Source organism: Hemicordylus capensis, chromosome 4 (genome assembly GCF_027244095.1).
Source record: "Hemicordylus capensis ecotype Gifberg chromosome 4, rHemCap1.1.pri, whole genome shotgun sequence".
In the NCBI taxonomy this organism is placed as follows: Eukaryota; Metazoa; Chordata; class Lepidosauria; order Squamata; family Cordylidae; genus Hemicordylus; species Hemicordylus capensis.
The window spans coordinates 94,535,400-94,547,989 of NC_069660.1; the positions used below are offsets into that span (position 1 = coordinate 94,535,400).

The 12,590-nt window shown below is 43.7% G+C and overlaps 1 protein-coding gene and 1 long non-coding RNA gene across 4 annotated transcripts in view; one reads left to right on the forward strand and one right to left on the reverse strand.

Annotated features, from left to right (window-relative positions):
- The window catches only part of ZYG11B (zyg-11 family member B, cell cycle regulator), a 53,697-nt gene that overhangs the window by 8,195 nt on the left and 32,912 nt on the right, over positions 1 to 12,590 (forward strand). The window contains exons 2-3 of one of the 3 annotated variants that reach the window (XM_053244583.1): positions 877 to 917; positions 1,155 to 1,280. The exons of 1 other annotated variant lie outside the window; for it this stretch is intronic. In XM_053244583.1, the coding sequence (XP_053100558.1) occupies positions 1,278 to 1,280 (3 nt within the window). In that variant the 5' untranslated portion in view covers positions 877 to 917; positions 1,155 to 1,277. Of the gene's footprint in view, positions 1 to 876; positions 918 to 1,154; positions 1,281 to 1,525; positions 1,813 to 12,590 lie in introns of those variants that run through there. One more of the 3 variants, XM_053244584.1, reaches the window with a different exon arrangement.
- LOC128322737 (uncharacterized) overlaps positions 7,777 to 12,590 on the reverse strand; it is a 42,072-nt gene continuing 37,258 nt past the window's right edge. Inside the window, exon 7 of the long non-coding RNA XR_008305929.1 lies at positions 7,777 to 9,508. This is a non-coding gene — a long non-coding RNA (uncharacterized LOC128322737). The remainder of the gene's footprint in view (positions 9,509 to 12,590) is intronic.

Here is a 12,590-nt window from a genome sequence, read left to right on the forward strand (position 1 = left end):
TTGGAGTACTGCGTACTATTCTGGTCACCACATCTTAAAAAGGACATTGTTGAACTGGAGAAGGTACAGAAGAGGGCAACAAAGATTATCAGGGGCCTAGAGCACCTTTCTTATGAGGCAAGACTACAACACCTGGACCTTTTTAGTGTAGAAAAAAGACGACTGTGGGGAGACATGATAGAGGTCTATAAAATCATGCATGGTGTGGAGAAAGTGGAGAGAGAGAAATTCTTTTCCCTCTCACACAACACTAGAACCAGGGGTCACTCCATGAAATTGATTGCCAGGAGGTCTAGGACCAACAAACGGAAGTACTCTTTCACACAACGCGTGATCCACTTGTGGAACTCTCTGCCACAGGATGTGGTGACAGCCAACAACCTGGATGGCTTTAAAAGGGGTTTGGATGACTTCATGGAGGAGAGGTCTATCAATGGCTACTAGTCGGAGGGCTGTGGGCCACCTCCAGCCTCAAAGGCAGGATGCCTCTGAGTACCAGTTGCAGGGGAGTAATGGCAGGAGAGAGGGCACGCCCTCAACTCCTGTCTGTGGCTTCCAGCGGCATCTGGTGGGCCACTGTGCGAAACAGGAGGCTGGACTAGATGGGCCTGATCTAGCAGGGCTGTTCTTATGTTGTTCTTATGTACTGTGCAGTGCATTCCTATGCATATTTCCTCAGAAGCAAGCCCCATTGTGTCCAATGCGGCTTCCTACCAAATAAGTGCATACACTGCCCTTTTGTAAGCCGCTTTGGGTATTGTTTAGTAAAAAAGCAGTCTACTATTTAATTTTATTAAGCAAAGGAATACAATTCAAGTGTTGGAGCTCAACTCCAACTGGAAGAACTCTTGTAATTGCCTCTCTCCCGGTTTCCAGATGTGTGGCGCATAGCTGTGGGCTGGCTGCTCATTAGCAAGGTAAGGCACTTCGCGCAGCCCCAGGGGCACTCTCTTCTTGATGACTAAAGGCATCCTACCTTCCGGGGCTGAGCTCTGGCCTTGGAAGCGCGAGCGAGGGCTGTCACTCAATTCGGCCTTTGCTCGGGAGCTCTTGGAGGAAGGCCGCCTGTGCACGTCGCCTTTAAGGGAGGCGGGAGCTAGGCGGTCTCTCTCTCTCATTTTACGCCGGCTTTACTGAGGCAAATTCACTTCCAGGTCGAGGGTGACAGCTGGGCTGGGGGGCCCCGGCTCGCTCTTGTACGGTAGTCGGGGCCCGCCCCTCAATTCAGCAGCAAGAAGAGGCGAGGAGGACGAGAGTGAGGGGTCCCACGCGCAGAAATGGTGAGTAAGGGGTCTTGCCATGGCTGAGAGGAAAAGCGAGAGAAGAGCAGGGCATTCATCTGGAGGGAGAAACCCTGCGGGAAAGCACCCTTTTTGATTTCAGATTGGTTAATCCGGATTATTTCTCCCCCGACCCTTCTCTCGCTGTCCTCTCGGTCATTAACACAGACCTTGCATTGAAAACTGTTACAAGCGCTTACTCATTAGGTGGCAGCCCCAAAGTACCAGAGCCTCAACCCTGCCTGATGGAATAGGCAGAAGGGTGGTTAAGAGGCGTTGCGTGGTGGCTGATCCGTGTCTATCATGGTTGAATACGAATCCAAGGGGCGCCAATAGAACTGGTGGAAACCTGAAGATATCGCTTGGAGGAAGCGATTGAAACCTGTTTCTGGCCGGGTCCTGGGGCTGTGGGGGATAGGCGGGACTGTATTGGAATTTACAGAGAAAAATACCTGACAGAACACCCAATGCTCAAGAGATCCTGGTACTCTGCGTGGATTAATTTCGCCCAGCAGTTACCTGCTCCCCCCAGGTTTGTACTCACCATTACATAAGTAAATTAGAATAATCATTTCTCCTGTAAACATTCATGCATGCATGGGAGGGAGTGGGAGATCCACCCTTTTAGCACCTTGATTGAGAGTACAACCAGGTGGCTAAAAGGATATTAAGGGATAACTAATCTGAATGTTCTTGATTAACTAGGTTTGCTGGGGTTGTGTGTGTGTGTGTATAATAAAGGTGGTTTAGTGGCTCTTACAGTGTACCTGGTTGTCAGATATCTGAATGTTGTGAGATAATAATTGCTAGCCTTGCAGGAAACCACGTGTTTGAAACTGACTGGGGGTGTTTCATGCATTAGACCAGCCACATGGAGGACGCTGAGAAACATTGCTGCATAGCGACAGCCCTGCTGCAAGGACAAATCACATCTGAAAACTGCTCCCCATGTGGTTTTGACCCTATTGCATAGGGAATTTCTACAACAGCAATGTGTAATGCTGATGGAGAGACTCTTTCACATTACAAGACTGGCTTGCATACCATACTCCTTCTACAAGTTATGGCTGCAGCTATTAGTTGCCATCAAACCATATTTTGCAGTGGCCTCCACATGGCTGGAATAACATATGAAGTGGGCATGTATGATGTCATAATATGTGGGGTGTGTGTGTAAGTAAGTAAGTGCTCAGTAGCGATGTATGAGATACCTCCTTTCAGGTCTTTCTAGAAACACACTTTTCAGTACAAAGCCACTAGATGCAAAAGATTACAGGCACCAGTATCTTGTAAATGCTGTGTAGAAAAGGGAGTTTGACAGGTACGCTTTGTCATTCAGGGCAGAAATACCTGCTTCCATGTGACTTCTAAACATGTAGGAGCCCCGTCCTCTTTTTCATTTGGTCGTAATCCAGTAGACGTGTACTGTGGATGTCAAATACCAATGTTATCAGTTCAAAGCAGGCAAGCAAACCGGAGGTCTATTGAGCCATTTGTGTATTTGACTTTGTGGCTCACAAGCTGAGCAGGCATATCCTATGTGTTAAAGGCATATTAAAAACTTCCTTCAGATGATTGGATGTAGGAATGTACTAGCAGCTTCTACAGTATATTTTCCATTTACTACTTTGTGAGAAAAAACAGTAGTATCAAAATTTTGTTTGACTTGAGGAGAAAAACGTCTATAACAGTTGATGTGTATTTTAATCACTCTTTTCCATAAGTTGAGATGCTAAACAGTAGTAAAGGAATGGATCTTCTAGTACATACACTGAGGGAAATAAGTATTTGATCCCCTGCTGATTTTGTCCGTTTGCCCTCTGACACAGAAATGACCAGGCTATAATTGGAATGGTAGGTTTATTGTAGCTGTGAGAGACAGAATAACAACAAACAAACCCTCAAAAGCCCAGTGCCCAAGAGTCAGCGATGGATTTGCATTGTAGTGAGGGAAATAAGTATTCTATCCCCTATCAACCAGCAAGATTTCAGGCTCCCAGGTGTCTTTTCACTATATGTAGGTAACGAGCTGAGATGAGGAACACCCTCTGTAAGGGAGTGCTCCTAATCCCAGCTTGTTACAGTACCTGTATAAAAGACACCTGTCCATAGAAGCAAGCAATCACTCAGCTTCCAAACTCACCACCATGCCTAAGACCAAAGAGCTGTCGAAGGATGTCAGGGACAAGGTTGTAGACCTGCACAAGGCTGGACTGGGCTACAAGACTATCGCCAAGCAGCTTGGTGAGAAGGTGACTACAGTTGGCACGATAACTCGCAAATGGAAGAAACACAAAATAACTGTCAATCTCCCTCGGTCTGGGGCTGCATGCAAGATCTCACCTCGTGGAGTTGCAATGATCATGAGAACGGTGACAAAGCAGCCCAGAACTACACGGGGGGAACTTGTCAATGATCTCAGGGCAGCTGGAACCATAGTCACCAAGAAAACAATTGGTAACACACTACGCCGTGAAGGACTGAAATCTTGCAGTGCCCGCAAGGTCCCCCTGCTCAAGGCAGCACATGTACAGGCCCGTCTGCAGTTTGCCAATGCACATCTGAATGATCCAGAGGAGAACTGGGTGAAAGTGTTGTGGTCAGATGAGGCCAAAATCGAGCTCTTTGGCATCAACTCAACTCGCCGTGTGTGGAGGAGGAGGAATGCTGCCTATGAGCCCAAGAACACCATCCCCACCGTCAAACATGGAGGTGGACACATTATGCTTTGGGGGTGTTTTTCTGCTAAGGGGACAGGACACCTTCACCGCATCGAAGGGATGATGGACGGAACCATGTACCGTCAGATCTTGGTGAGCACCTCCTTCCCTTAGCCAGGGCATTGAGAATGGGTCGTGGATGGGTATTCCAGCATGACAGTGACCCAAAACACACAGCCAAGACAACAAAGGAGTGGCTCAAGAAGAAGCACATGAAGGTCCTGGAGTGGCCCAGCCAGTCTCCAGAACTTAATCCCATAGAAAATCTGTGGAGGGAGCTGAAGGTTCGGGTTGCCAAACATCAGCCTCAAAACCTTTCTGACTTGGAGAGGATCTGCAAAGAGGAGTGGGACAACATCCCTCCTGGGTTGTGTGCAAACCTGGTGGCCAACTACAAGAAACGTCTGACCTCTGTGATTGCCAACAAGGGTTTTGCCACCAAGTACTAAGACATCTTTTGTGAAGGGATCGAATACTTATTTCCCTCACTACAATGCAAATCCATCGCTGACTTTTGGGCACTGGGCTTTTGAGGGTTTGTTTGTTGTTATTCTGTCTCTCACAGCTACAATAAACCTACCATTCCAATTATAGCCTGGTCATTTCTGTGTCAGAGGGCAAACAGACAAAATCAGCAGGGGATCAAATACTTATTTCCCTCACTGCATTTACATGTGGAGTGGCTGTTCTAATCCATACTGGTGACTGTGAGGATAAAAACACAGCACTGTAGGACTTCTAAAGTAAACAGTCTGGAAATTTTTAATAAAGTGTGGTCTTGTCTGTGTGTATCATAGGAAAAAGAGTGGCTTTAGAATTAACTTATGCAGACATCTCTTTGAAGAATGCACAGATTGCTTCATGAACTGTAGAAACTCTTAAAGTAAAGTTGTGCCGCCAAGTCAGTGTGGATTCCTGATGCCCACAGAGCCCTGTGGTTTTCTTTGGTAGAATACAGGAGGGGTTTACCATTGCCTCCTCCCATGCAGTATGAGATGATGCCTTTCAGCATCTTGCTATATCACTGCTGCCCGATATAGGTGTTTCCCATAGTCTGGGCAATATACCAGCGGGGAGTTGAACTGGCAACCTCTTGCTCGCTAGGCATGTTACTTTTCTGCTGCGCCATTAGGTGGCTCTGAGACTCTTACTACTGTTTTTAAAAAGTAATATAATAGACAATGTCCAGGTTAAGCTAGTTGTCATTAACTCCCAGTAAAATTAATGAAACTTAGGTTAGTAATAAATGGCTTATCTCACTGATTTCCATGGTGCTTACTGGTTTGCATTTGAATGGGAGACTACAAGTGAGCACTGTAAGCTATTCCCCTAAGGGGTTGGAGCCGTCCATGTTCCCTCTCTGGCATCTCCAAGAGAGACAACTCCTCTTCCTTGGAGAAGCTGCTGCCAGTCTGCAGTTGTGGAGAGGCAAAGTAGGCACTTGCCTACAACAGCAAAATGTGCTGCTCCTTAAATTTTGCCGCCCCTCTCTAGAGACGGCGGTGGCTGCAGTGAGGGTGGAAGAGGGCGAGGGAAGCCCCCCCCCTTTTTCTTCTAAAAACCACTGCTGTGTGGCAGGATGGGGTCAACGAAAGCTGTGCAGCAGCAGCTGTGGGGAGGGGGGGCAAGGGGAAAGTTCCTCCTTTTACTTTAAAATGCTGCTGTGTGGCAGGATGGGGTGGCAGTGGCTGCAGCGTGGAGGGTGGTGGTGGGGCGAGGGGAAAGTTCCCCCTTTCATGTTAAAAATGAGTGCACATCCCCTTGCTTTGCAGAGAAAGGCCTATAACTGACTACAGATGGGGGTGTGCACTCATTTGGGAGGAAGGAGGGGATCTGGAATGAGCTTTCCCTCACCACCATGCAGTGGCGCTGAATTAAGGGGAAAGGGGGAACTTTTCCCTCGCCCCACCACCTCCCTCTCTGCTACTGTCCTATTCCGCTGCATAACTGCATTTTAAAGTAAAAGCTGTGTGGCCTTCGCTCTCCCCATCCCACAGTGGCGGTGGCTTTTAGAAGAAGAAAGGGGGTACTTCCTCCTCGTCACCCCTACCTTCGCTGTGGCAGAGGGGGTGCAAATCCTTGGCCGTCTATTTTGTAGACAGTACTGAGCTAGATGGACCAGTGCTCTGACTCGGTATATGGCAGCTGCCTATGTTCTAACTAGTCTGGATGTTGTCTTTTATGTGCCTAAAACAAGGTGGTATAGAGTATATAACCAAAGTATAAGAAAATGCAGCCACCAGCTGCCTTATAATCTACAGACACATGAGGAAAAGGAAGGAAGAAGGGGTAAGGAAAGCCAGTGGAAGAATAAAGCCAGTACTATGCTGAGATCTCAGTAAACTAGAGAAGACCTGGGAAAGCGTGTGTTGAGGTGCTTCTTAGAAAGTGGGAGGGACTGAATCATCTGAATATCTGTGGGCAATACATTATTTTATTTTAAAACTTTTATGTCCTACCTTTTCTAACAAAGGCAGCCCAAGGCAGCTTAAAATGAAAAGTTAAAAACAGAGTCCATAAAACAAATAAGAAATGGTACCTAAAAAAAAAAAAAGTGGTAATGGGAGAAGGCAGATGTAATCTTTGGTTTAGGTAAAGTAAAGTTGTGCCCTCGAGTCGGTGTGGTCTCCTGGTGACCACAGAGCCCTGTGGTTGTCTTTGGTAGAATACAGGAGGGGTTTACCATTGCTTCCTCCACACAGTGTGAGGTGATGCCTTTCAGCATCTTCCTATATCGTTTCTGCTCGATATAGGTGTTCCCCATATTCTGGGGAAACATACCAGCAGGGATTTGAACCAGAAAGCTCTTGCTAACTAGGCAAGTCATTTCCCTGCTGCACCATTAGGTGGCTTAGGTAGGAGATTGCTGTTGGAAGAACACAGAGTTCTGGAAGAAATACTGTGTAAAGAGAAACTTAAAGGACTGAAGGATGAAGTAAGTAGGAACTAAACACTGATGAGATTTCTAGATGAGCTTGTGTACATAGAAAATAATTAGAAAAATAATTCTACATAGAATATAATTAGAAATATTATATATTTAAATATTAAATATTATAGTACATAGAAAATAATTAGAAAAATAAACAAACTTAACAGAATTTAACGCAGAAGAGAGAGCTGCCAATATACTCTTGAAATGCATATATTCAGGCAAAGAACAAGATCTTTGCCCTGAGTGCTCTGTAGACCAAGTGCAGGAGTACAAATGGGAGAGAGAGAGAGATTGACCAAGGTTGTGATGGGTACAGCTGTTAAAAGGTTTTTTAATTATTTTATCCCTCTAACTTTAATTTAATGGACAAAATGACAATTCGAATCTGCATTTGTGACTGTAAGTGTGGGGTCAGGAGTGCTAATTATCCTGGACTAATTAACATAATGTATGAAGTCTAACATTACAAATGTTACATAGTGTAAGTGAAAGCATTGCAAAGAGCCAGTTTTCTCATCAGCCAGAAAAATAAGCATAGTGAATGTTTGTTGAAGGGTTTAAAAAAGAAATTAGGGTCTCTATGTGTAAATTGCAGCTGAGGAGTTAGAATTAATCAAAATAGTTGGCTGGTAGGTGTACATGTTTACATGCATGCATACATACAAGACTTCTGGATAAAGAATATTCTTCATTCTGCTCAAAAATAATTATATCATGTCCTTAATGCCCATGAGATCAGCTTTTGAAAAATGAAATTAAAAAGAGAGTACTTTTATGTCTTTTAAGAGTTATGTTACATAGCAGGCTCCTTCCCAAACAATACTACTGCAGGCTGCAGATGTGTGGTGCAGGCACTATGCCATCATCATTTATTGAAGGTCTTTGTCCAAAAAGATTAACAGAACACATTAATTAAAAAAAAGATATATACATTAAGACACACAGTACTATATAATCAACTATTCCTTTAAGATTCTCAATCTAGTGGCCACATAACAATATTTGGCTACTACATAAGAAGTTGTTGCATCTTTATCAGCCAGTAAATGTCTTACAACAAGATCGTCGGATTGTCTCATCAAGTCATTCATCAATGGGCTAATCAATTGATACCTAATCTCCTGATAGATTGAACACTTTAACAATATGTGGGCCATGGTTTCAACCACCTCACCACAGGGGCACTTCCATTCTTCATAGGGTAATATATTTCCCATAAAGCACCACCGATGGGAAAGCATTCAATCTAGAGAATGCCCATCGGAATTTACTTGAGGTGATCGTGAATAGATATGTTGCCGGGGCAAGATCCACCTTGGTATATAAAGATTTGTAAAAAGATGGCAAACAAGCCTTCTTGTTCTGAGTGGCTGTATCAAACAATCTTTGTCGCACCATTCTACAGGCCACATTCTCACCCCCATCCAGCAATAAGGCAGGTGATAGCCCACTTTGACGGAGTTTATCGGTTCAGGCCTTTGAAAGTGCCTTCTCTCATATAAAATAAACTGCCTCGAATTAGAATGCTAGTGTATAAAGACTATCAATTCTCCTTCATGTGATAGCTTTCTACTTGCAGGGAGTTTTTTGTAGGGGAACGTTCAGACCTGCAGCCTCCCTTTTCTCCCCCACCTGCAGCCCAATGTAATAGAACTCTGATATGTGATTTTGCTATCGTGACAATTAGTCCTAGATTCCAAGTCTTTAGAATATACATAATAATTCTGCTTTTAAGATCCAGGCTTTTTCTATGCCACCTTTGTTAGAAATATAACTTAATTTAAACACACACAATACATTGTTTTAACATTTTTTGTTCAAGGAGCATAATGGCAGGATGCTGACAATTGTATGTCTGCAGCTTTCTGTTCACTGTTCTTAGTAGAATTGTGTACAGAATACAGTTCCCGTTAGATTGGTGATATATTACCAAGGACACAGTTGTTTGGCTTACCTTTAAAATATATATATAACAAGATGTCTGTTACGTGACACACTGGAGCCACGTTTTAAACCATCCAGTCTACCCCAGCCTAACTCAGAATTAGGAAGGAAGCAATTAATATTGTAGATGTCACAACTTATGAATTTGGGAATACTGCGGTGGTATCTATGGGTCAATTTGTAGTTCACTTTCTAAAAATAGTAACTGGCTAGGGAAGGTCCCCCCCCCCCATTGTGTAATTAAACAGAGAGCTGTGTCTCTTGGCGTTGCATAAGAAAATGCTGACAGATATTTAATAAGTAATCTGACTTTTAGGATTGTTGCTAGCACCTTGCACCCACATGGAATTTTACTTGGATGATGATGATACTTAAGTAGAATGTTTCCAGGGAAATGTATTTTCGTTCTTGTGCTTGGAGTTCTGAGAAGGTGAGAGTGACCTTGTTCTAAAACATCCTTGTTCTCAGACCACAGTTTGACCAGGGAAGTCTGCTTGCCTCTGCTTTAGGGAATTCACTTCTCCTTCACGTATGGTATGCGCAGCCTGCTTTTGTTCCTTCTAAGGGTCTTTGTAGGACCACCAGCAGTGCATCAGGGGTGCAGATTCCTCAGTCTCTAAGCGACTGAGCTGTGAATCAGGATTTTTTGCACATCAGGATTTTCCCAGTTCAAATCTCACCTCTGCCATAAACTTACTTAGGTAGCCTTAGGCAAACCACTCCCTTTCAATCTCAGCTCTCCAGCTGCAATATGGGGATACGAATACTTACCTTACACCGTTGTTGTAAGGATTACATTTGAATAATATATGCCAAGTGCTTTTCATGCACAAAATGTGCTATACAGATGCTAAATATTATTATTTTGTTTCATATAAAGGAATAGATTCATTAAGGTTTTTTGAAATCCATAATTTGTATGGAGTTTGTTCAACATATATAAAAAATCAACATGAAAATAAACCAAAACTTTGAATTCCTTCTCAGGTTTATAGCCAAAGTGTGTGTCAGTGCCTGGCATCTCTCTGTGTGCTGTATGCCTTTATAAAATGAAATCAGATCTTTAGTACTAAAATTGCTTGTGGGTAGCCCAACTGCTGCCTGATAGAACTGTGGTAGAGTTATTTGTATTGGCTGCATATTCATACAAGAATCATTCATTGACTGCCATAAATTTGAAGCTTGTGAGAATATTATTTTATTAAATTATTTCATATATAAAGTTACTGATGTATTAATCTTCATCAGAATTATAACTAAGCACATATATTCTATGTTTTCTTTCCAAAAGGAGGTTTTCTGCTCACTCCCAGTTATTCCTGAGAAATGGGCTTATTCCTCTTGGCCTGAAAATCTTTGCTTATCTGCCTTTGTAAGATTTTCAAAGTAGCAAGCCATCATTACTGCTGTTATTATATGAGCAAGGCATACTTGTTGCCAGCATGAAGATTCCCAAAACAGCACACTAAAGCTTTCTCCTTGATTTGCTCTGGCTATAACCCATGGCCCACCTTGCTGCAGGTATTTAATCAGTTAAAGAGAAATTCTTCATACTGGTTGTCTACTACCCTGCAGCCCTCTTCACTATGATGTGGGGCTGGGGTTCAGACGAGGGAGGGATTTACAGTGCCTTCAGTGCAGTAACAGCTACATGTTGTTCACACAGCCAGTGGCATTATTTGGGTTTCTTCATGACGATTGGCCCATAATACTTAATATAAGTGTCTTCTGAGATTGTACTTCAGAAGAGTGTTGAAAATGGTTGTGTGGGATAGTCTGGCATTTTTGCAGAGCTGTGTAGAGAGACCCGTGAGATGAAGCATGAGATGGGGTTGTGGCTACTTGTCTGGTAGTGACTTTGGGGAGAGTCGGCTCTGCCTGCCACCCCTCTCAATTCCAGTCCTTGCTTCCTATGCCCTGCAACCTACTTCCAGTCCAGAGCTCCATCTAATACTGATTACAAAACAAAACAAAACCGCCCCCCGCATGTCCTAACAGCAGTATATTAGAACAATGGGGAGGTCCAGCTACTGCAAAATCCATAGCGGGTTTCACACTCTGTCATGGGGGGATGGGGGAGATTATATTACCAGGCATATCAACAAAGATTTTCAGAAAAAGCAGAGTGGAGGTGGTCAGGAAGTCAGTGTTCTCTTCCAATTGTATCGTGTTCGTCCATCCCCCTGCTGTCTCTGTGTGTGTCTGAATGTGGGGGAAGAGAGAGTAGAATCTCCATGATGTTCTTGTGCAAGAACACCAATACATCAGAGTAACCCAGGAATGTTTCCTTTCTTAAAGGGAGAAAGAAGGGGATAGAGATGCCCTGCTATCCTATGAGATAATGTTTTCAGTGAGGTGGTGATGTGTACAGCTGTGTGTGTGTCCACAGTTGTAGTGCATTTTGAATAGTGAAAAATTCCTTTCCTGACTCATGACAGGTTACTGGATAATCTCCCTGACCAGTCTAAACCAGATCTGCAGCACAAGGGAAGACTCTAGCACTGAGTCATCCCTTTCATCTGCCTTAGAAGCAGACTGGCTGGCTTAAAAATCTTTAACTTTCCAAAACCCAGAAAGAAAAAAGAAACAATTCTGGTAGGGTAAATCTCACTGCCACCAAGCCACCTCTATAGAAAGTCTTTCCCAGTGGGGTTTGGGGTGATTAGCAATTTCCTTTTCACTCTGCTTCCCCTTGCCAGTAGGCAAGAATAAAACCTTTCTCTCGCATGCATCTTTCTGCCCCTGGAGTTAATTCTGGTTGTGAAACGCCCAGAGACGTAAGTTTTGGGCAGGTATTAAAATATGTTAAATAAATAAATAAATTCTTAATTGTTAATTTGGCCATGCTATCTTTGAGCCATATTTTGCACCAGAGAAATTCCCCTTATCCACACACACATCCTGCTGCTGGGGCTTGTAAAAAGAACAGAGAGAAAAAACTTTTATTCAATTACTACAGACTGGTTCTGTCTGAGGCTTTTGGTTTTTCGTTTGTTTTTAGAAACACTTCAAAAATAATGTTAGTTACAAGAATACTTCAAAAGCGACTCAATAATGCTGGGGTGGCACACTTTAAAATTTAGTTGTAAATAACAGGTATTTAGGAAATGCAAAGCATGCACACAAATCAAAGTAAATTTCCTGATGCAAAGTCTGACTACACTAATTGTTCCCTAAGTTGGGTTCCTGAAGCCACAAAGTCCTGGCTTCCCCTTTCCTTGACTCAACAAACTCCTGATGAGAATCAAGCCTCCTGCAGATCTCTCACCCTGAGAGATTATTTTGCAACCTCCAGCCATGAGGCATCTGACCTCACGCTAGTCTGCACTCTCTGCCCCAACTTCCTTTCTTGTTCCCAGAATCCCCCCTGCAGCTCTCAGGTCCCACCCACCTGGTCGACTGATTAGTCAAGCCCTAGAGGTCACTAGCCTGTCAGTCATGACAGAGGTTTACTTCCTATTAACTCTTTAGAGGGAGGGGAGACTGGTCACTACAACTGTGTTTTGGTGCAAGTACGTCAAAAGTCGCCAGCTATGTTTCCTTTCATAAAGAGAAAAAGAAGGAATGACAGTTCCATGGTATCTATGGAGGGGGAAGGGAGGGGGTGTGCATGGTGCCTTGTTATCCTGTTGGAGGTAGTGATGTGGCAGATCTTCCCATTGCTCTAGTGTTTTGGTGTGCTGGTGTCCTTGCACAAAAATATCATCAGAA